Here is a 22,500-nt window from a genome sequence, read left to right as displayed (position 1 = left end):
CCTCAGTCCCCATTATCAGCGAAAGGTTCAAAGGTCCCAAATGGGGCACATAGACTACCCATAGGGCTCTGCTCAGAAGATATGCATTATTTAGGGCATCAGTTGGGACACAGACTTAGTTCCTTCCTGTCCCGCCTCCAAACACAAAGTGCTGATGTGATCGTTGGTTTCTCCACAGATAATAATGTTGTGTTTCTATAGTAACTGACCATGTGATCGTTGGTTTCTCCACAGATAATCATGTTGTGTTTCTATAGTAACTGACCATGTGATCGTTGGTTTCTCCACAGATAATCATGTTGTGTTTCTATAGTAACTGACCATGTGATCGTTGGTTTCTTCACAGAGATATATTAACTGACCACTGGGTATGCAGTAGGTCTACCATGCTCTACGGTAGTGACTCAGGATTCATCCCAAATGGCACTCTATTCCCTTTATAGTCCTGGTCAAAAGTAGTGCACTATATAGGGAATAGGGTGCCATTGGCCATAGGGCCCTGGTCAAAAGTAGTGCACTATATAGGGAATAGGGTGCCATTGGCCATAGGGCCCTGGTAAAAAAGTAGTGCACAATATGGGGAATAGGGTGCCATTTGGAACACAGCTAGGCTGTCAGTTGAGAAAAGTCTTCTCGATACTGCTTGAACTTCATATTTCTCCTGTCAGGCCCCAACGTTGACATCCCAGCCTCTCCAGAGAGTGTGGGCTGGTGGATGTCATGGTGCATACCAATGCTGCGACAGGCAACCAAGCCTGACGGGATTCAGTTTTGACAGACAAGGCTGTGGAGGAGTGAGACGGCTCCTCTGTGCTCCTCGCAATACAAACAATGAGAGGCAATCTAGTTCTCATTCTAATCATATCGAATTAACCTCATTCAAATCACCGAATCTATTGAGTGGAGACATGAATTAATTATCACAGATGCTATAGCCAAGACTAATGAGCCAGCAGGAGAGTACACCAACCTGCCGGGCGACCAACAGGCCTGTTGCTCAGATACTGTAACCAAGGCCTTTTATTTCCCACAATGCTGTTCATAGCACTGTTCACCACTGGCTGGCTGAGGCAATGACAAGAGCTCCGCCCCGGTGGCACATAATGTACATTACAGCTGCCCTCCTGTAGGTTTTAACTCCAACCCCAGTTGTAACTAACCTGATTCAGTTTATCATCCAGCTAATTATTACAGCACAGCCAGAAGAGGACTGGCCACCCCTCAGAGCCTGGTTCCTCTCTAGGTTTCTTCCTAGGTTCCTGCCTTTCTAGGGAGTTTTTCCTAGCCACCGTGCTGCTACATCTGCATTGCTTTCTGTTTGGGGGTTTTAGGCTGGGTTTCTGTACAGCACTTTGTGACAAATCAAAGTTTATTTCAAATCAGTTTATTTGTCACGTGCGCTGAATACAACAGTTGTAGTAGACCTTACAGTGGAATGCTTACATGAAATGCGGATGTAAAAAGGGCTTTATAAATACATTTGATTGATCAATAGATTAGGGTTGGAGTGAAAACCTGCAGGACGGTAGCTCTCCAGAAACAGGGTTGTGCAGCCCTGCCCTATACATATAGTATGCTGCTTTTCACCAACCCTGTGGGGTATCCATGGAGATGACATACGTACCTCGATGCTGTAGAACTTAGATGGTTCTTAGATTCTTTCTTAGAACGGTCTGTACTAGACGATCTTTGGCAGAACTTCCCCTGGTCTCCCTTGGCAACCACAGCAGTGGATAGAGATACAGAGGGAGTTGGGATATGTCATGTGTAATGTACTGGAACAACACTCACTCTGACCTTACATGATAAGGCACATTTATGAAATATGAACTCGTAGAGAGAGAGAGAGAGAGAAGAGGGAAGGGTAGATAGATAGATGGAAGGGAGAGGGAGGAAGGATGGAAGGGAGGAGAGAGAGAGCGAGAGAGAGAGAGAGAGAGAGAGAGAGAGAGAGAGAGAGAGAGAGAGAGAGAGAGAGAGAGAGAGAGAGAGAGAGAAGAGGGAGAGAGAGAAGAGAGAGAGAGCGAGAGAGAGAGAAGAGAGAGAAGAGAGAGAGAGAGAGAGAGAGAGAGAGAGAGAGAGAGAGAGAGAGAGAGAGAGAGAGAGAGAGAGGGAGGGAAGGGTAGATAGATGGAGGGAAGGGAGAGAGAGGATGGATGGACGGAAGGAAGGAAGGGAGGAGAGAGAGAGGTAGAGAGAGAGAGAAGAGGGAAGGGTAGATAGATGAAGGGAAGGGAGAGGGAGGATGGACGGAAGGAAGGAAGGGAGGAGAGAGAGAGAGAGAGAGAGAGAGAGAGAGAGAGAGAGAGAGAGAGAGAAGAGGGAAGGGTAGATAGATGGAGGGAAGGGAGAGGGAGGATGGATGGAAGGAGGAAGGAAGGGAGGAGAGAGAGAGAGAGTGAGAGAGAGAGAGAGAGAGAGAGAGAGAGAGAGAGAGAGAGAGAGAGAGAGAGAGAGAGAGAGAGAGAGAGAGAGAGAGAGAGAGAGAGAGAGAGAGAGAGAGAGAGAGAGAGAGAGAGAGAGAGGAGAGAGAGAGAGAGAGAGAGAGAGAGAGATGGAATCACCATCATGTGCTACTGCAGCTATTCTCTTTCAGCTGAGGTACTTAATCTAAATTGCTCCTCTTACAAAAATGGTCTCCAGAATTGCTAATCAGCTTTGCAGCAAAACGTCAGTTAAATGTATTGGGCACTAAGGTGTACAGCGCTCAAAACTCCCCAGAACACTATCATGTGTATGCTTGTTTTCTTTGACAGTACAATTAGTATTAATTTACATTCTGGTCTGATTTGAACATGTACAAGTGGCTCTGCTGTTCTTAAGGTTAATAACATAAATGGGTCAAACAAAACCCAGTAAATACCATCATACCGTTGCATAAGCACTACAAGAAACAATTACCCACAAGGACATGGGGCGACATAGGCGATGGCTAGAAAGTCGGTGACGAACAAGGAGAGGGACCAACTTTGGCGGAAGTCGTAACATTAAGAGAAGAGGAGGAGGTTATGGAGAGACAGAGGTTATTAAGAGAAGAGGAGAAGGAATGACTATGGGGAGTAGGAGGGCAAGACACACAGCTTTCTAACAAGCATGAAGTATGAAGCATCCGGGAGAAATGGAAAGATGGAGAGATGGGAAAACATATCGAGAGAGAGAGATATGAGAGATAGAGAGATAGAGATCATGCAGACAGAGAGATAGAGATCATGCAGACAGAGATAAAGAGATCAAGCAGACAGAAATATATAGATCAAGCAGACAGAAATATAGAGATCAAGCAGACAGAGAGATAGAGATCAAACAGGCAGAGATATAGAGATCAAGCAGACAGAGCGATAGAGATCATGCAGACAGAGATATAGAGATCAAGCAGACAGAGAGATAGAGATCATGCAGACAGAGATAGAGATCAAGCAGGCAGAGATAGAGATCAAGCAGACCGAGAGATAGAGATCAAGAAGACAGAGAAATCCAGATCAAGCAGACAGAGAGATAGAGATCAAGCAGACAGAGATAGAGATCAAGCCGAAAAAGAGATAAAAAGAGATATGGTAGAAAGAGATATGGTAGAAATAGACATGGTAGAAATAGATATGGTATCATGCTGCAAGGGAAGATTGAAGGAAAGTTGCCGTAAAGCATCTTGGCTGGCTTCTAGAGAAATGGAGAGAAAGAGCGATGAAGAAAGTAAGAGAGAGGAACAAAGGAACAAGAAACATGAATGTGTTAATACATTATTACACACACTCAACACACTGAGATTGGTATTGGTGTGACTGGAAGATGTAAGGGAAAAGAGAGAGAGAGAGACAGAGACAGAGAGAGAGAGAGAGAGAGACAGAGACAGAGACAGAGACAGAGACAGAGACAGAGACAGAGACAGAGAGAGAGAGAGATAGACAGAGAGACAGAGAGAGATAATAAATGGAGAAGTGCAGAGGAATGAGAGAATCCATGGTCTACTTTGATAATGACTTGACATTTGTAATTAAAATATTTGCATCTAGCTAGAAGAGCGTAGATAGGCAGCACAGTAGTGGAGAGGTCTGAATGAGAGCGAGAACAGGAAGAAAGACGGAGTGTAGTGTGTAGTTGGCTGAGGGAAGAAAGGGGGAGAAAGTAGAGATAAATGAAAGGCTCAGTTAAGGGATTGCAAATTCAAAGTGGTTTATGAAATGGAGAGGGATCGAGCAGAACAACCCCCTCCCTCCCTCCCTCCCCTCCCTCCCCTCCCTCCCTCCCTCCCTCCCTCCCTCCCTCCCTCCCTCCCTCCCTCTCTCTCTCTCTCTCTCTCTCTCTCTCTCTCTCTTCCCCTCCCTCTCTCTGTGCTCTGTAAACCTGGAACACTGTATTATCTCACACTCTCTGCTGCAGTCAACGAAAAATAAATTATGCTCGGGAACCTGTTTGCTTTAACATTTACCCTGCTGCTTGCTACCATGACTGTTTGTGTTGTTGTTTTAACTGCTGAAGGGTAGCCGGGTTCGACTCTCGTCATCTGCTTACCTGTCGTTTACAATTCCGGCATGCAGATACAACGCCACGTACATCGTTAATAGACAGGAGAGGGAGAGAGGAGCTGGTAGGAATAGACGAATGTGACATGTTTATGTTTTGCCGCGGTCAATCCTACACTACGTGTACACTACCTAACGTGCGCATTAATTATATCATAGTGCAATATCTTTCGGGGAGAGCAGTGAGTCTGTAGGAATTGGATAGGGCAAGGACAGACGAATATCTAAAAGGACCACTGTTGAACAGTATAGGTTACCATCGGATTTATTGCTATTTATCTCTAAATTATTTCACCATCTACATTTTTTTCCCCAGAGACTTTATGTTATCGGAATATTTGCAACAGCGCTAAATCACTCGTTTTATTTCAGTACCCTGGACAGCGCTAAGTTACTCGTTTTATTTCAGTGCCCTGGACAGCGCTATACTGAACCAAAGTATGGTCGGAAGCGGAGGACAAACTACAAATCATTCTCTTATGCAACGTTTTCTTACCTGTTATTGATATCGAGAGAGCAAGTGGAATTAAGAGACGTCTGACCTACGTGTGCTGTTAATTGACATCTGTTTCTGTTAATGTTTACATAACTTTCAGCCGGTTAGCTATTGATTGCGCTAAATGGCAAGAGGATACCCGTCTACCTGCAAATTATATCCAACCGACTTGATTTATAGTCTATAGTCTATGGATTTGTCTCGTTAATATTATGATTTGTCTCATAATATTGTCCCGAGACCAACACGTGTTGAGTGTAGACAGAGGAAGAATCATTTAGAGGCAGAAAAACAGCATTTTGAGTAGGTTGCTCAGACTTAACAGTTCCATTTATTTACAGACCAAAACCAAAGTTACCCTTCAGCAGAACTAGTGTTGAGATAGGTTGGCTATTTAATGAGGGATATAAATAGTTAATTTTGTCTTGACAAAACACGCAACTTTCAAGAGTTCTTGACACAGCTACAGCAGAACAATATCAGAGGAGAATTAGTCACCAAGACAATTCTCAAACATAAGCAGCATACATCTTTCAAAACAAGTTTCTGAGACTCTAAAACTTCCAACATGGCGGTGTCCTGTCAAAGTCTACCCGAGGTTCGACGCTCCATCATCGGCCAGACACTGATCTTTGCCTCGCTGACTTTACTCCTCTCTTGGTCCTGCCCGGCTCTAGGCAAGAAGAAGCTCTACATCGGTGCCCTCTTCCCGATGAGCGGAGGCTGGCCCGGGGGCCAAGCATGCCTCCCTTCCGCTCAGATGGCCCTCGACTTGGTGAACAAGAGAACGGATATACTGCCGGAGTACGAGCTGGAACTGATCCACTACGATAGCATGGTGAGTAGCCTAGCCTGATACACTAAATAGCATGGTGAGTAGCCTAGCCTGATACACTAAATAGCATGGTGAGTAGCCTAGCCTGATACACTAAATAGCATGGTGAGTAGCCTAGCCTGATACACTAAATAGCATGGCGAGTAGCCAAGCCTGATACACTAAATAGCATGGCGAGTAGCCTAGCCTGATACACTAAATAGCATGGTGAGTAGCCTAGCCTGATACACTAAATAGCATGGTGAGTAGCCTAGCCTGATACACTAAATAGCATGGTGAGTAGCCTAGCCTGATACACTAAATAGCATGGTGAGTAGCCTAGCCTGATACACTAAATAGCATGGTGAGTAGCCTAGCCTGATACACTAAATAGCATGATGAGTTGCCTAGCCTAGCCTGATACACTAAATAGCATGGTGAGTAGCCTAGCCTGATACACTAAATAGCATGGTGAGTAGCCTAGCCTAGCCTGATACACTAAATAGCATGGTGAGTAGCCTAGCCTAGCCTGATACACTAAATAACATGGTGAGTAGCCTAGCCTGATACACTAAATAGCATGGTGAGTAGCCTAGCCTAGCCTGATGCACTAAATAGCATGGTGAGTAGCCTAGCCTGATACACTAAATAGCATGGTGAGTAGCCTAGGCTAAGCTATAGGCAAAGTGCACTTTAAGTTCCTACAGGTATAACAACTTGTAATAGGAATGTAAGGTTGATGCATTGACTGCATGATTTCTGTGTAAACATCCAAAGTGTCTGATTTACGTGGTTTTTATGGTTGTGTTAATAATTCAGACTGGAACGTTATTCGTATTGTAGAACAGCATTGTGTCATAATGGCTTGCTTTTATCACAACTTTGTCTTGCCTATATTTTGTGTAATATGAATACCAAGTCTGTATGTGTGCAAGCTGTCATGCGTGCAATCTGTCATGCCTGCATCTGTCATGCGTGCAATCCCATAATTGGGATAATAAACTGTCCTCTGTGAATTCCTCAGTCATTATTTTTTTAATGAGCGCCAATAGACTGTATCTTTGATTCATGTTCTTTAAGACGGGCTAAAATCACTCAGTAGAAGCATTGGTCATCATTATGTAGCCTCTGTTATTCTATTCAATAGAATCAGAAACACCTTTATTCAAATACAATTACTGGTGAAATTGCTAGTGCTGACAACAATAAACAGAATATTCAGACAGAGTGCATAATATGTTTAGGAGTATTGGACTCTCTCTCTCTCTCTCTCTCTCTCTCTCTACCATTCTGCCTCTCCTTCCCACCTGCGTCCCTCCTCCACATCATGGGAGAGAGATGCCAACACACCACACTCACAGTCTGGAAATAGTTAAATGCACTGTGACTGGCTGGTGTTGCTAAGAGCATTGCTCTGATTGGTTGTAACTGCTCTGCATTGGAACCCCACTTCAAAAGACTGGGGGGGGGGGGGGGGGGGGGGGGGGGGTAGAAAGGGAGAAGGGGGGGGGGTGGTTAGAGGTTGGCATAACAACAGTAACCAAGACGACTGCGGTTCATACAAACAGAGAGCTACAGATTTCTCTCCAAGAAAAGGGAAAGATTGTGCGCTTACTATCGTTGCTTGAACAGAGCAACAGATGGATGGCAAGGTGATGTGAGCCTGCCTGTTGCGGTAAGCTCCTATTGAGTGTTCAGCGTAGTTAGCCAAATGTAAGAAGTGCCTTTGTTTGGGGCAGTCATCCATCATAGGCACTTACACAGCCACACACAGCACGCCCAAGTGTCTTCCAGGTCAGCTGCATGATGAGGTGAAAGTTGACCTCTCGCAGACCAGAGCTCTGACGGATCTGCCTGTTCTGCTTCCCAAAATGGGAGGGCACTATGAACTGTAGGGCCCATAGGACTGGTGAAAAGTAGTGCACTATGAACTGTAGGGCCCATTGCAATCTTGTGAAAATAAGTGCACTATGTAGGGAGGGGTTAGAATAATTGAGAACACTCACCATGTGTATCGCTCTGGATTAGTGGATCTTTTTGTTTACACAGACATTTATTTGATTTGATAGTAAAAAGGAGGGCAACGTTCTCCAAAACCTATTCATGGACATAAGGTTAGATTTAGATGGCGAGCATTAGCAATGAGGATTTACAAGAAAACATGTCCAAAAGGCTGCATTTATCTCTAAGTTTAGGATGGATGGAGTTTTATTTCTAAGTGTAGGATGATTAAGTTTTATTCGTGAGTGTAGGATGGATTGGGTTTAACCTCCACACCAGGCCTCCATTACCTTCATCAAAACGCCTGTGAATCTCTCTGTCGCGCTCTCTTTCTCTCTCTCTCCACACCAGGCCTCCATTACCTTCATCAAAACGCCTGTGAATCTTTCTGTCGCTCTCTCTTTCTCTCTCTCTCCACACCAGGCCTCCATTACCTTCATCAAAACGCCTGTAAATCTCTCTGTCGCTCTCTCTTTATCTCTCTCTCCACACCAGGCCTCCATTACCTTCATCAAAACGCCTGTAAATCTCTCTGTCGCTCTCTCTTTCTCCCTCTCTCCACACCAGGCCTCCATAGCCTTCATTGTAACCCATCTGTCAGCAACACTTAAGTGATGGTTTATAAGCGGTTTTGTTTTATTGACGGGATTGACTTCTTGACGGGATTGACCCCCTATAAAATCATCTGATATATTTAAAGGAACCCTGCACTGTCAAGCCATTTTCAAATAGTCAATACTTGAGAATGAACTCGATTATATATTTATAAAGTGTTCATCTCTAGCCTATTCATTTGAATAATGGAAAGTCTACGCCTCACTGTGAAGGAAAATAATTGTGCTGTTCCAGTCCAGATGAGTCTTTACAATATCGCTGATACTTCATCCAAATATTTAACAGCTGCTTGCCATTCCTTTCGGGAGTCTGTAGAACTCTTAACATTCGGAGCGTTCTAAAAAATCCTGAAAGTCAATGACTGCATTTGGCACGCTTCATAGTGCCTGTGCATCTCTCTGTCTCGCTCTGTCTCAGCCCCTCACTCAGGCAAGCAGAGGTGCTCAATACTAAACAGTTGAAAATACAAACATATCTACATAGTTTGTGCTGACAGTTTTTTTCTCTCTCTGTAGGCTATGTGTGTGTGTGTGTGTGTGTTGTTGGGTTCACTTGATTTGATGCGTTAGGCCCCAGCTGCACAGTTCATGGATGGCACCGAAAGACCGGGTCTCCCTGTTTATAACTCCCAAACTGCCAAACTTTGCAGTGTTTATTTTTTGTGTGTGCTATTCGTTTTTTTACATGATTTGCTCAGAAAGTTTCTTGTATTATTATCTACAGCAAAAAATAACTTTTGGACATTAGATCTCGGGTCACTCACCAAAAATTGAGCAGAAATGTGCTTTCTCTGACCTAGATTCATTGTTTGTACCCGAGGCAGCTCTATTCATCCCCAGGGCTACACCAAAACGCTGATGCCAGAGAAGAAGAAGAAGTGGGGCCCTAGTCAGACTCAGGCAGTGTGCATACCATCCACCACTTCAGAGTATATTACTCGCTAAGGTTCAGTCCCTGGACAATAAAGTAGACAAGGTCAGGGCGAGGATCTCCTTCCAGAGAGACATCAGGGACTGTGAAATACTCAGTTTTACGGAATCACGACTCTCTCCGGACATATTGTCCGTGTCCATTCAGCCAGTGGGGTTCTCCTTCCATTGTGCGGACAGGAAGAAAGAACCCTCTGTGAAAGAAGCAGAGGGGTTGTTTCATGATTAACAACTCATGGTGGGATTGTGGTAAAATACAAACAGTCATTTTGTTCTCCCGATCTGGAATACTTCACCATGAAATACTAACGGCATTACCTCCCGAGTTAATTGTCTTCGGTCATCGTCACTGCTTTGCACCTCCCCTGCCCTACTTTCGGAAAATCAGATCACGCCTCCATTATGCTCCTCCCCACCTATACGCAGAAACTTAAACAGGAAGCACCTGTGGTAAGTACTGTTCAACGTTGGTCTCACCAATTGGAATCTGTGCTTCAAGATTGTTTTGATCATGTGGACTGGGAAATGTTCCGGGTCGCCTCTGAGCATAGTATCGATGTATACACTTACTCGGGAACTGGGTTTATCAGGAAGTGCAAAGAGGATGTTGTTCCCACTATGTAAGAATGCTGTTCATCGACTACAGCTCAGCCTTCAACACCATAGTGCCTTCCAAGCTCATCACTAAGCTCAGGATCCTGGGTCTGAACCAGGGGAGAACGACTGCCCCCTCGCATTGACGATTTAAAGTTGAAGGCCGACCGCGGTACTGGAGGCATTGTCTACAGAAAACAGGATCCCCCATTATAGTGAATGGGGAAATGGCAATCTTCGTGGTCAATATTCATGTAGATATATATATATATATATATATATATATATTTTTTTTTTTAACACAATCATGTTACCAATAATTCTATTTCACCAGATGTATGTCGTTGAACCAATTACTTAAAAATCACACACAGACAAAGTTATAAGGATAACTTACTGTATAATGGCAGCCTGCAGTAAATCGGTTGCCTGTCAACTTGACATACTCTATGAGAGGAGGCAGGACTGAGCTGGCTTGCAACGTCACTTCCTAGAGGAGCTCAAACTGCACATGCAATGTTTCCAAAATCTCCTCCATGTAGCAAGATGGTCAAAACGCTGAAATGACACTTCCTGATCATCAACTGCGCCACTGAGCACTCTCATAGGAAACAATGGAGTGATGTCATCGATGGCTTCGTTCCATATGTTTTACACTCTATGAATCCTTCCCTGTGCAACTGGGTCCTGGATTTCCTGACGGGCCGACCCCAAGTGGTGAAGGTAGGCAACAACACATCTGCCAAGCTGATCCTCAACACAGGGGCCCCACAGGGGTGCGTGCTCAGCCCCCTCCTGTACTCCCTAATCACCCATGACTGTGTGGCCACGCACATCTCCAACTCAATCAGCAAGTTTGCTGACAACACAACAGTGGTAGGCCTGATTACCAACAATGATGAGACAGTCTACAAGGAAGAGGTGAGAGCCCTGGCGGAATGGTGCCAGGAAAATAACCTTTCCTTCAACATCAACAAAATGAAAGAGCTGATCGGGGACGACAGGAGACAGCAGAGAAAGCATACCCCCATCCACATCGAGGAGGCTGCAGTGGAGAGGGTCAAAAGCTTGAAGGTCCTCAGCGTGCACATCACTGACGACCTGAAATGTGGTCCCTTCACGTAGACAGTGTGGTGAAGAAGGTGCAACAGCACCTCTTCAACCTCAGGAGGCTGAAGGAGTTTGGCTTGGCCTCTAAGACCCTCACAAACCTCTACAGGTATATGTACACAGTTCCTTCAGAAAGTATTCACACCCCTTGACTTTTTTCTACATTTTGTTGTCAAAATGGAACTATGTCTTTCAATTTATTAGACAAATGAATAAAGCATGAAAATCTGAAATGTATTGAGTTAATGGGTATTAAACACCTTTGTTATGGCAAGTCTAAATACGTTCAGAAGTAAGAATTAACTTTTTCAAGTCACATAATAAGTTGCATGGACTCCCTGTAAGGTCCCTCAGTCGAGCATTCAATTTCAAACACAGATTGAACCACAAAGATCACTGAGGTTTTCCAATGTCTCGCAAAGAAGAGCACCTATTGGTAAAGCAGACATGGAATATCCCTTGAGCATACACCCAGTCACGACAAAGATACAAGCATCCTTCCTAACTCAGTTGCCGGTGAGGAAGGAAACTGCGCAGGGATTTCATCATGATGCCAATGGTGACTTTAAAAAGTTGAATGGCTTTGATAGGAAAAAACTGATGATGGATCAACAACATTGTAGTTACTCTACAATACTAACCTACTTGACAGTGAAAGAAGGAAACCTCTACAGAATACAAATATTCCAAAACATGCATCCTGTTTGCAATAAGGCAAGAAAGTAAAACTGCAAAAAATGTGGCAAAGAAATGAACTGTATGTCCTGAACACAAAGCAATATGTTTGGGGCAAATCCAATACAACACATCAGTGAGTACCACTCTTCATATTTTCAACCATGGTGGTGGCTGCATCATGTTATGGGCGTGCTTGTCATCAGCAAGGACTACAGAGTTTTTTGTTGATAAAAATAGAGCTAAGCACACGCATATTCCTAGAGGAAAACCTGGTTCAGTCTGCTGTCCAACAGACACTGGGAGACAAATTCACCTTTCAGCAGGACAATAACCTAAAACACAAGGACAAATATACACTGGAGTTGCTTACCAAGATGATATTGAATGTTCCTGAGTGGCCCAGTTACAGTTATGACATAAATCAGCTTCAAAATCTATGTCAAGACTTGAAAATGGCCCCAAACACGTCACTGACTCAACGAGCCAAACACGCCACTGACTCAACGAGCCAAACATGTCACTGACTCAACGAGCCTCAAACACGCCACTGACTCAGAATAAACAGGCATGCCTGAACTGATTGTGACTGGGTGGGGTTAGTCTGAACTGATTGTGACTGGGTGGGTGGGGTTTGTCTGAACTGATTGTGACTGGGTGGGTTTAGTCTGAACTGATTGTGACTGGGTGGGTGGGGTTAGTCTGAACTGATTGTGACTGGGTGGGGTTAGTCTGAACTGATTGTGACTGGGTCGGTGGGGTTAGTCTGAACTGATTGTGACTGGGTGGGTGGGGTTAGTCTGAACTGATTGTGACTGGGTGGGTGGGGTTAGTCTGAACTGATTGTGACTGGGTGGGTGGGGTTTGTCTGAACTGATTGTGACTGGGTGGGGTTAGTCTGAACTGATTGTGACTGGGTGGGGTTTGTCTGAGAAGATTGTGACTGGGTGGGGTTAGTCTGAACTTATTGTGACTGGGTGGGTGGGGTAAACCTGAACTGATTGTGACTGGGTGGGTGGGGTTAGTCTGAACTTATTGTGACTGGGTGGGGTTAGCCTGAACTGATTGTGACTGGGTGGGGTTAGTCTGAACTGATTGTGACTGGGTGGGTGGGGTTAGTCTGAACTGATTGTGACTGGGTGGGGTTAGTCTGAACTGATTGTGACTGGGTGGGTGGGGTTAGTCTGAACTGATTGTGACTGGGTGGGTGGGGTTAGTCTGAACTGATTGTGACTGGGTGGGTGGGGTTAGTCTGAACTGATTGTGACTGGGTCGGTGGGGTTAGTCTGAACTGAATTTGACTGGGTGGGTGGGGTTAGTCTGAACTGATTGTGACTGGGTGGGTGGGGTTAGTCTGAACTGATTGTGACTGGGTGGGTGGGGTTAGTCTGAACTGATTGTGACTGGGTGGGTGGGGTTAACCTGAACTGATTGTGACTGGGTGGGTGGGGTTAGTCTGAACTGACTGTGACTGGGTGGTTGGGGTTAGTCTGAACTGATTGTGACTGGGTGGGTGGGGTTAGTCTGAACTGATTGTGACTGGGTGGGTGGGGTTAGTCTGAACTGATTGTGACTAGGTGGGTGGGGTTAGTCTGAACTGATTGTGACTGGGTAGGTGGGGTTAGTCTGAACTGATTGTGACTGGGTGGGTGGGGTTAGTCTGAACTGATTGTGACTGGGTGGGTGGGGTTAACCTGAACTGATTGTGACTGGGTGGGTGGGGTTAGTCTGAACTGATTGTGACTGGGTGGGGTGGGGTTAGTCTGAACTGATTGTGACTGGGTGGGTGGGGTTAGTCTGAACTGATTGTGACTGGGTGGGTGGGGTTAGTCTGAACTGATTGTGACTGGGTGGGTGGGGTTAGCCTGAACTGATTGTGACTGGGTGGGTGGGGTTAGCCTGAACTGATTGTGACTGGGTGGGTGGGGTTAGCCTGAACTGATTGTGACTGGGTGGGTGGGGTTAGTCTGAACTGATTGTGACTGGGTGGGTGGGGTTAGTCTGAACTGATTGTGACTGGGTGGGTGGGGTTAGCCTGAACTGATTGTGACTGGGTGGGTGGGGTTAGCCTGAACTGATTGTGACTGGGTGGGTGGGGTTAGTCTGAACTGATTGTGACTGGGTGGGTGGGGTTAGTCTGAACTGATTGCGACTGGGTGGGTGGGGTTTGTCTGAACTGATTGTGACTGGGTGGGGTTAGTCTGAACTGATTGTGACTGGGTGGGTGGGGTTAACCTGAACTGATTGTGACTGGGTGGGTGGGGTTAGCCTGAACTGATTGTGACTGGGTGGGTGGGGTTAGCCTGAACTGATTGTGACTGGGTGGGTGGGGTTAGCCTGAACTGATTGTGACTGGGTGGGTGGGGTTAGTCTGAACTGATTGTGACTGGGTGGGTGGGGTTAGTCTGAACTGATTGTGACTGGGTGGGTGGGGTTAGTCTGAACTGATTGTGACTGGGTGGGTGGGGTTAGTCTGAACTGATTGTGACTGGGTGGGTGGGGTTAGTCTGAACTGATTGTGACTGGGTGGGTGGGGTTAGTCTGAACTGATTGTGACTGGGTGGGTGGGTTAGTCTGAACTGATTGTGACTGGGTGGGTGGGGTTAGTCTGAACTGATTGTGACTGGGTGGGTGGGGTTAGCCTGAACTGATTGTGACTGGGTGGGTGGGGTTAGTCTGAACTGATTGTGACTGGGTGGGTGGGGTTAGCCTGAACTGATTGTGACTGGGTGGGTGGGGTTAGTCTGAACTGATTGTGACTGGGTGGGTGGGGTTAGTCTGAACTGATTGTGACTGGGTGGGTGGGGTTAGTCTGAACTGATTGTGACTGGGTGGGTGGGGTTAGCCTGAACTGATTGTGACTGGGTGGGTGGGGTTAGCCTGAACTGATTGTGACTGGGTGGGTGGGGTTAGCCTGAACTGATTGTGACTGGGTGGGTGGGGTTAGCCTGAACTGATTGTGACTGGGTGGGTGGGGTTAGCCTGAACTGATTGTGACTGGGTGGGTGGGGTTAGCTCTTCCATTTCTTATTTGGAGTGCTTACTATTGACCAGCGTGCCAAACAAAACTCATCTCAATCACGTGTAGGCTCGCCTTGGCCTGTATCCCAAATACCACTCTATTCCTTATAAATTGCTATACTTTGGACACTGTGTAGGTTTAGGGAATAAGGTGTCATTTGGGGATACATTTTTGCAGTCAGTTTAACCCTTCCCCTTGGTCATAATTGGGCCCAATGATGTCACATTACTGATGTGTCTTTCATGTGGAATGGGTTTAGTGTGGACATGATGAGGGGCTTTACGGTGGAAAGCGTGTCTTTCATGTGGAATGGGTTTAGTGTGGACATGAGGGGCTTTACGGTGGAAAGCGTGTCTTTCATGTGGAATGGGTTTAGTGTGGACATGAGGGGCTTTACGGTGGAAAGCGTGTCTTTCATGTGGAATGGGTTTAGTGTGGACATGAGGGGCTTTACGGTGGAAAGCGTGTCTTTCATGTGGAATTAGTTTAGTGTGGACATGAGGGGCTTTACGGTGGAAAGCGTGTCTTTCATGTGGAATGGGTTTAGTGTGGACATGAGGGGCTTTACGGTGGAAAGCGTGTCTTTCATGTGGAATGGGTTTAGTGTGGACATGAGGGGCTTTACGGTGGAAAGCGTGTCTTTCATGTGGAATGGGTTTAGTGTGGACATGAGGGGCTTTACGGTGGAAAGCGTGTCTTTCATGTGGAATGGGTTTAGTGTGGACATGAGGGGCTTTACGGTGGAAAGCGTGTCTTTCATGTGGAATGGGTTTAGTGTGGACATGAGGGGCTTTACGGTGGAAAGCGTGTCTTTCATGTGGAATGGGTTTAGTGTGGACATGAGGGGCTTTACGGTGGAAAGCGTGTCTTTCATGTGGAATGGGTTTAGTGTGGACATGAGGGGCTTTACGGTGGAAAGCGTGTCTTTCATGTGGAATGGGTTTAATGTGGACATGAGGAGGGGATTTACTGTCGAAAGGAATACATGAATATACTAGCTAGAGGATTTGACCATTGACTTCTCCCACTTCATTAAAATGAATTGTCTGCGTCCTAAATGGGAGCCTATGCTGTATAGTGCACTGCTTTTGACCAGGGTGCATAGGGCTCTGGTCTAAAGTAGTGCACTATATAGGGAATAGGGTTCCATAGGGTTCTGGTCTAAAGTAGTGCACTATATAGGGAATAGGCTTCCATAGGGCTCTGGTCTAAAGTAGTGCACTATATAGGGAATAGGGTTCCATAGGGCTCTGGTCTAAAGTAGTGCATTATATAGGGAATAGGGCTCTGGTCTAAAGTAGTGCCCTATATAGGGAATAGTACAGTATGCCATTTGGCACTCTGTGATTATAGGCAACACTGTGGTTAAGGAAGGAGGAAATCTGTTGCCTCGGGCCCACTGCTAACTCAATTTGTACGATCACACAAATCAAACAAAATCAGGTTCCTCTGTGTAATCAGTTTGAAGTCATTTATCTCTATTTGCTGTCGACCAGAATATATTCCCAGTGAGACTACTGTTTGATCCAGTGCACTATTCAATGGTGCAGTCACAGAATGCATCCCAAATGGCACCCTATTCCCTATGTAGTGCACTACTTTAGACCAGAGCCCTATTCCCTATATAGTCCACTACTTTAGACCAGAGCCCTATTCCCTATATAGTCCACTACTTTAGACCAGAGCCCTATTCCCTATATAGAGCACTACTTTAGACCAGGGCCCTATTCCCTATATAGAGCACTACTTTAGACCAGGGCCCTCTTCCCTATTATAGTGCACTACTTTAGATCAGGGCCCTATTCCCTATATAGTGCACTACTTTAGATCAGGGCCCTATCCCCTATATAGTGCACTACTTTAGATCAGGGCCCTATTCCCTATATAGTGGACTACTTTTGGGCAGGGCCATAGATAGTGCGTTACTTTTGGCCACAGCCCTATGGGGCCATACATAGGGCATAGTGTGCCAATATCAGGTGTCCTTGGGATGTGCCTCACCTCGTCTCTGGGCTCTTCCTGTTTATTGGTGTTGTTGTGTGCAGACTAGTGTGAAATGAATCACTGACCCGCTCAATCTCTCCACAGTTTAACATACAAATAGCACTTGTATGTTTTTTTGCGGGGTGCCGTATGTAATCAGTCTACCTCAATTTCTCCCTAAACCGACTTCTCTCTCTCTCTCTCTCTCTCTCTCTCTCTCTCTCTCTCTCTCCTCTCTCCACCCCATACCTCCCTCCCTCCCCTTCTACCCCCATTGCTTTCCCACTCTACCTCCCCACAGCCTCTATCCCATTTTCCCCTTGCAACCTCTTCCTCTTCATCTCTCTATCCCCACACTCCCTCACCCTCTCCCTCACCCTCTTTCTCCCTCCCTTTCACCTCTCCCTCACCCCTCTTTCTCCCTCCCTTTCACCTCTCCCTCACCCCTCTTTCTCCCTCCCTTTCACCTCTCCCTCACCCTCTTTCTCCCTCCCTTACCCCTCTTTCTCCCCCCCTTTCATCTCTCCCTATCCCCTCTTTCTCCCTCTCCCCTTTCTCCTCTCCCTTTCACCTCTCCCTCACCCCTCTTTCTCCCTCCCTTGCTCCTCTCCCTCTCCCCTATTTCTCCCTCCCTTTCTCCCTCTCCCCTTTCTCCTCTCCCTCTCCCCTCTTTCTCCCTCTCCCCTCTTTCTACCTCCCTTTCTCCTCTCCCTCACCCCTCTTCCTCCCTCCCTCCCTCCCTCCCTTTCTCCTCTCCCTCTCCCCTCTTTCTCCATCTCCCTCTTTCTCATTTATTCCCCCTCTGCCTCACCCACTCCCCCCTCTTCCATCCCTCTCCCTAATTCCCCTTCTCTATTCCTCTCCCTTATTCCCCTCCTCTGTCCCTCTCCCTAATCCCCCCTCTATCCCTCTCCCTTATTCCCCCTCTATCCCTCTCCCTTATTCCCCCTCTATCTCTCTCCCTTATTCCCCTTCTCTATCTCTCTCCCTTATTCTGCTTCTCTATCTCTCTCCCTTATTCCCTGTCTCTATCCCTCTCCCTTATCCCCTTCCCTTATTCCGCTATCTTATTCCGCTTCTCAACCCCTCTCCCTTATTCCGCTTCTCAACCCCTCTCCCTTATTCCGCTTCTCAACCCCTCTCCCTTCTTCCGCTTCTCTATCCCTCTCCCTTATTCCCCGTCTCTATCCCTCTCCCTTATTCCCCGTCTCTATCCCTCTCCCTTATCCCCTTCTCTATCCCTCTCTCTTATTCAGCTATCTTACTCTGCTTATCTACCCCTCTCCCTTATTCCCCTTCTCTATCCCTCTCTCTTATTCCGCTATCTTATTCTGCTTCTCAACCCCTCTCCCTTATTCCGCTTCCCAACCCCTCTCCCTTATTCCCCGTCTCTATCCCTCTCCCTTATCCCCTTCCCTTATTCCGCTATCTTATTCCGCTTCTCAACCCCTCTCCCTTATTCCACTTCTCAACCCCTCTCCCTTATTCCCCGTCTCTATCCCTCTCCCTTATTCCGCTTCTCAACCCTCTCCCTTATTCCCCGTCTCTACCCCTCTCCCTTATTCCCCGTCTCTATCCCTCTCCCTTATCCCCTTCCCTTATTCCGCTATCTTATTCCGCTTCTCAACCCCTCTCCCTTATTCTGTTTCTCAACCCCTCTCCCTTATTCCCCGTCTCTATCCCTCTCCCTTATTCCGCTTCTCAACCCCTCTCCCTTATTCCCCGTCTCTATCCCTCTCCCTTATTCCCCGTCTCTATCCCTCTCCCTTATCCCCTTCCCTTATTCCGCTATCTTATTCCGCTTCTCAACCCCTCTCCCTTATTCCGCTTCTCAAACCCCTCTCCCTTATTCCCCGTCTCTATCCCTCTCCCTTATTCCCCGTCTCTATCCCTCTCCCTTATTCCCCGTCTCTATCCCTCTCCCTTATTCCCCGTCTCTATCCCTCTCCCTTATTCCCCGTCTCTATCCCTCTCCCTTATTCCCCGTCTCTATCCCTCTCCCTTATTCCCCGTCTCTATCCCTCTCCCTTATTCCCCGTCTCTATCCCTCTCCCTTATTCCCCGTCTCTATCCCTCTCCCTTATTCCCCGTCTCTATCCCTCTCCCTTATTCCCCGTCTCTATCCCTCTCCCTTATTCCCCGTCTCTATCCCTCTCCCTTATTCCTCCTTTATTTACTATTCCTCTGTTCCACATGCAGTGTGATTAGATGGTTTACCATGAAATAGTTTGGAGCATATATACAGTCTGCCTTTCTGTCTTCCTCTGTTCCCTACAGTGTGATCCAGGTGAAGCCACCAAGCTCCTGTATGACCTGCTCTACACCGAACCCATCAAGATGGTCCTGATGCCCGGCTGCAGCTCTGTGTCCACTTTGGTGGCCGAGGCCGCTCGCATGTGGAACCTTATAGTGGTGAGTGTGGTTCTACTGTGTGTGTGTGTGTGTGTGTGTGTGTGTGTGTGTGTGTGTGTGTGTGTGTGTGTGTGTGTGTGTGTGTGTGTGTGTGTGTGTGTGTGTGTATGTGTGTGTGTGTATGTGTATGTGTATGTGTGTGTGTGTATGTGTGTGTGTGTGTGTGTGTGTGTGTGTGCGTGTGTAACGGCATTCTTCCTGCTCTTCTGAGGAGGAGTAGCGAGAAGGATCGGAGGACCAATGCGCGTTTATTTTAAGACATAATGAAATACAAAACAATAAACCTGAACGAAAACCGAAACAGTACCGTGTGGCAACAAACACTCACACGGAAACAAACACCCACAAACAAACAGTGGAACCCAGGCTACCTAAGTATGTTTCTCAATCAGAAGCAACTAACGACACCTGCCTCTGATTGAGAACCATACTAGGCCGAACTCAAAACCCCAACATAGAAAAACACACATAGACTGCCCACCCCAACTCACGCCCTGACCATACTAAATAATGACAAAACAAAGGAAATAAAGGTCAGAACGTGACAGTGTGCCTGTCTGTCTATATGTCTGTCTGTCTATATGTCTGTCTGTCTATATGTCTATATGTCTGTCTGTCTATATGTCTGTCTGTCTGTCTATATGTCTGTCTGTCTATATGTCTGTCTGTCTATATGTCTGTCTGTCTATATGTCTGTCTGTCTATATGTCTATATGTCTGTCTGTCTATATGTCTGTCTGTCTATATGTCTGTCTGTCCTATATGTCTATATGTCTGTCTGTCTATATGTCTGTCTGTCTATATGTCTGTCTGTCTATATGTCTATATGTCTGTCTGTCTATATGTCTGTCTGTCTATATGTCTGTCTGTCTATATGTCTGTCTGTCTATATGTCTGTCTGTCTATATGTCTATATGTCTGTCTGTCTATATGTCTGTCTGTCTATATGTCTGTCTGTCCTATATGTCTATATGTCTGTCTGTCTATATGTCTGTCTGTCTATATGTCTATATGCCTGTCTGTCTATATGTCTGTCTGTCTATATGTCTATATGTCTGTCTGTCTGTCTATATGTCTGTCTGTCTATATGTCTATATGTCTGTCTGTCTGTCTATATGTCTGTCTGTCTATATGTCTGTCTGTCTATATGTCTGTCTGTCTATATGTCTATATGTCTGTCTGTCTATATGTCTGTCTGTCCTATATGTCTATATGTCTGTCTGTCTATATGTCCTGTCTGTCTATATGTCTGTCTGTCTATGTGTCTGTCTGTCTATATGTCTGTCTGTCTATATGTCTGTCTGTCTATATGTCTGTCTGTCTATATGTCTGTCTGTCTATATGTCTATATGTCTGTCTATATGTCTGTCTGTCTATATGTCTGTCTGTCCTATATGTCTATATGTCTGTCTGTCTATATGTCTGTCTGTCTATATGTCTGTCTGTCTATGTGTCTGTCTGTCTATATGTCTGTCTGTCTATATGTCTGTCTGTCTATATGTCTGTCTGTCTATATGTCTGTCTGTCTATATGTCTGTCTGTCCTATATGTCTGTCTGTCTATATGTCTGTCTGTCTATATGTCTGTCTGTCTATATGTCTGTCTGTCTATATGTCTGTCTGTCTATATGTCTGTCTGTCTATATGTCTGTCTGTCTATATGTCTGTCTGTCTATATGTCTGTCTGTCTATGTGTCTGTCTGTCTATATGTCTGTCTGTCTATATGTCTGTCTGTCTATATGTCTGTCTGTCTATATGTCTGTCTGTCTATATGTCTGTCTGTCTATATGTCTGTCTGTCTATATGTCTGTCTGTCTATATGTCTGTCTGTCCTATATGTCTGTCTGTCTATATGTCTGTCTGTCTATATGTCTGTCTGTCTATATGTCTGTCTGTCCTATATGTCTGTCTGTCTATGTGTCTGTCTGTCTATAACCTGATGTAATCTGTGTCTGTCTGTCTATATGTCTGTCTATAACCTGATGTAATCTGTGTCTGTCTGTCTATGTGTCTGTCTGTCTATAAACTGATGTAATCTGTGTCTGTCTGTCTATGTCTGTCTGTCTATATGTCTGTCTGTCCTATATGTCTGTATGTCTATGTGTCTGTCTGTCTATAAACTGATGTAATCTGTGTCTGTCTGTCTATGTCTGTCTGTCTATATGTCTGTCTGTCCTATATGTCTGTCTGTCTATGTGTCTGTCTGTCTATAAACTGATGTAATCTGTGTCTGTCTGTCTATGTCTGTCTGTCTATGTGTCTGTCTGTCTATAAACTGATGTAATCTGTGTCTGTTTGTCTACATCTCCTTAACACATTTTCCTCAACCCAATTTGGGGGGAATTGTCTAAATTTAATTTCAACAACACTTGAAGTATTTCAATACACTAGAGTGAGATTGAATCAGAGTCATTGTCACACCTTGACCTTAGAGATCCCTCTTTATTCTCTATATTTTGGTTAGGTCAGGGTGTGACTAGGGGTGGGTACTCTAGTTTTTGTATATCTATGTTTTATTTTCTTTGCTGGCCAAGTATGGTTCCCAATCAGAGGCAGCCGTCTATCGTCTATCATACTTAGGCAGCCCTTTTTCCCACCTTCAGTTGTGGGATCTTGTCTTTGTTTGGTTGCATGTATTTCTGCACGACGACGCTTTTCGTTCGTTGTATTGTTTATTGTTTTTTTGCTGGTTCACATTTTAATAAAATATGATGAACCCAAATCACCGAACGGAACAGTCATAGCTAGCAGATTAGTGGTGTCTAGTGGGAGGTCCAGTTAGTCCATTTAGCTGAGGGAGGGAAGTAATGCAAGGGCTCTGAACTAGACATAGACAGACAGACAGGCAGACAGGCAGGCAGGCAGGCAGACAGACAGACAGGTAGACAGACAGGTAGACAGACAGACAGACAGACAGACAGACAGACAGACAGACAGACAGACAGACAGACAGACAGACAGACAGACAGACAGACAGACAGACAGACAGACAGACAGACAGACAGACAGACAGGCAGGCAGGCAGACAGATTGTTGTTATTTTTGTATTTAATTGTGTATTATTATTTACTACCATTTTATATTATTATTTTTTATATTTTTATATTGACACAATGTTTTTCAATGTTTTTCATGCCAATAAAGCAACTTGAATTTGAATTTGAGAGACAGAGAGAGAGAAAGAGAGAGAGTGGGAGAGAAGAGAGAGAAGCACACACCTCAGATCCATTTAGCTGAGGGAGGGAAGCATTCCAAGGGCTCTGGACTAAGCACAGGAAGAGAGAGAGTAGGATGGAGAGAGAGAGAGGGAGAGAGTAGGATGGAGAGAG

At 45.6% G+C, this 22,500-nt stretch overlaps 1 protein-coding gene across 1 annotated transcript in view; it reads left to right on the top strand.

Moving 5' to 3' along the window:
* Positions 1-4,359: 4,359 nt before the first annotated feature.
* Positions 4,360-22,500, top strand: part of LOC109885529 (gamma-aminobutyric acid type B receptor subunit 1) — a 165,722-nt gene continuing 147,581 nt past the window's right edge. Inside the window, exons 1-2 of the mRNA XM_031794948.1 lie at positions 4,360-5,854; positions 19,037-19,171. Coding sequence (XP_031650808.1) covers positions 5,585-5,854; positions 19,037-19,171 — 405 coding nt within the window. The 5' untranslated portion in view covers positions 4,360-5,584. The remainder of the gene's footprint in view (positions 5,855-19,036; positions 19,172-22,500) is intronic.

This window comes from Oncorhynchus kisutch, linkage group LG17 (assembly GCF_002021735.2).
Source record: "Oncorhynchus kisutch isolate 150728-3 linkage group LG17, Okis_V2, whole genome shotgun sequence".
Lineage (NCBI taxonomy): Eukaryota > Metazoa > Chordata > Actinopteri > Salmoniformes > Salmonidae > Oncorhynchus > Oncorhynchus kisutch.
Note: the sequence above shows the minus strand (reverse complement) of the source record. Positions and strands in the feature narration are given on the sequence as shown.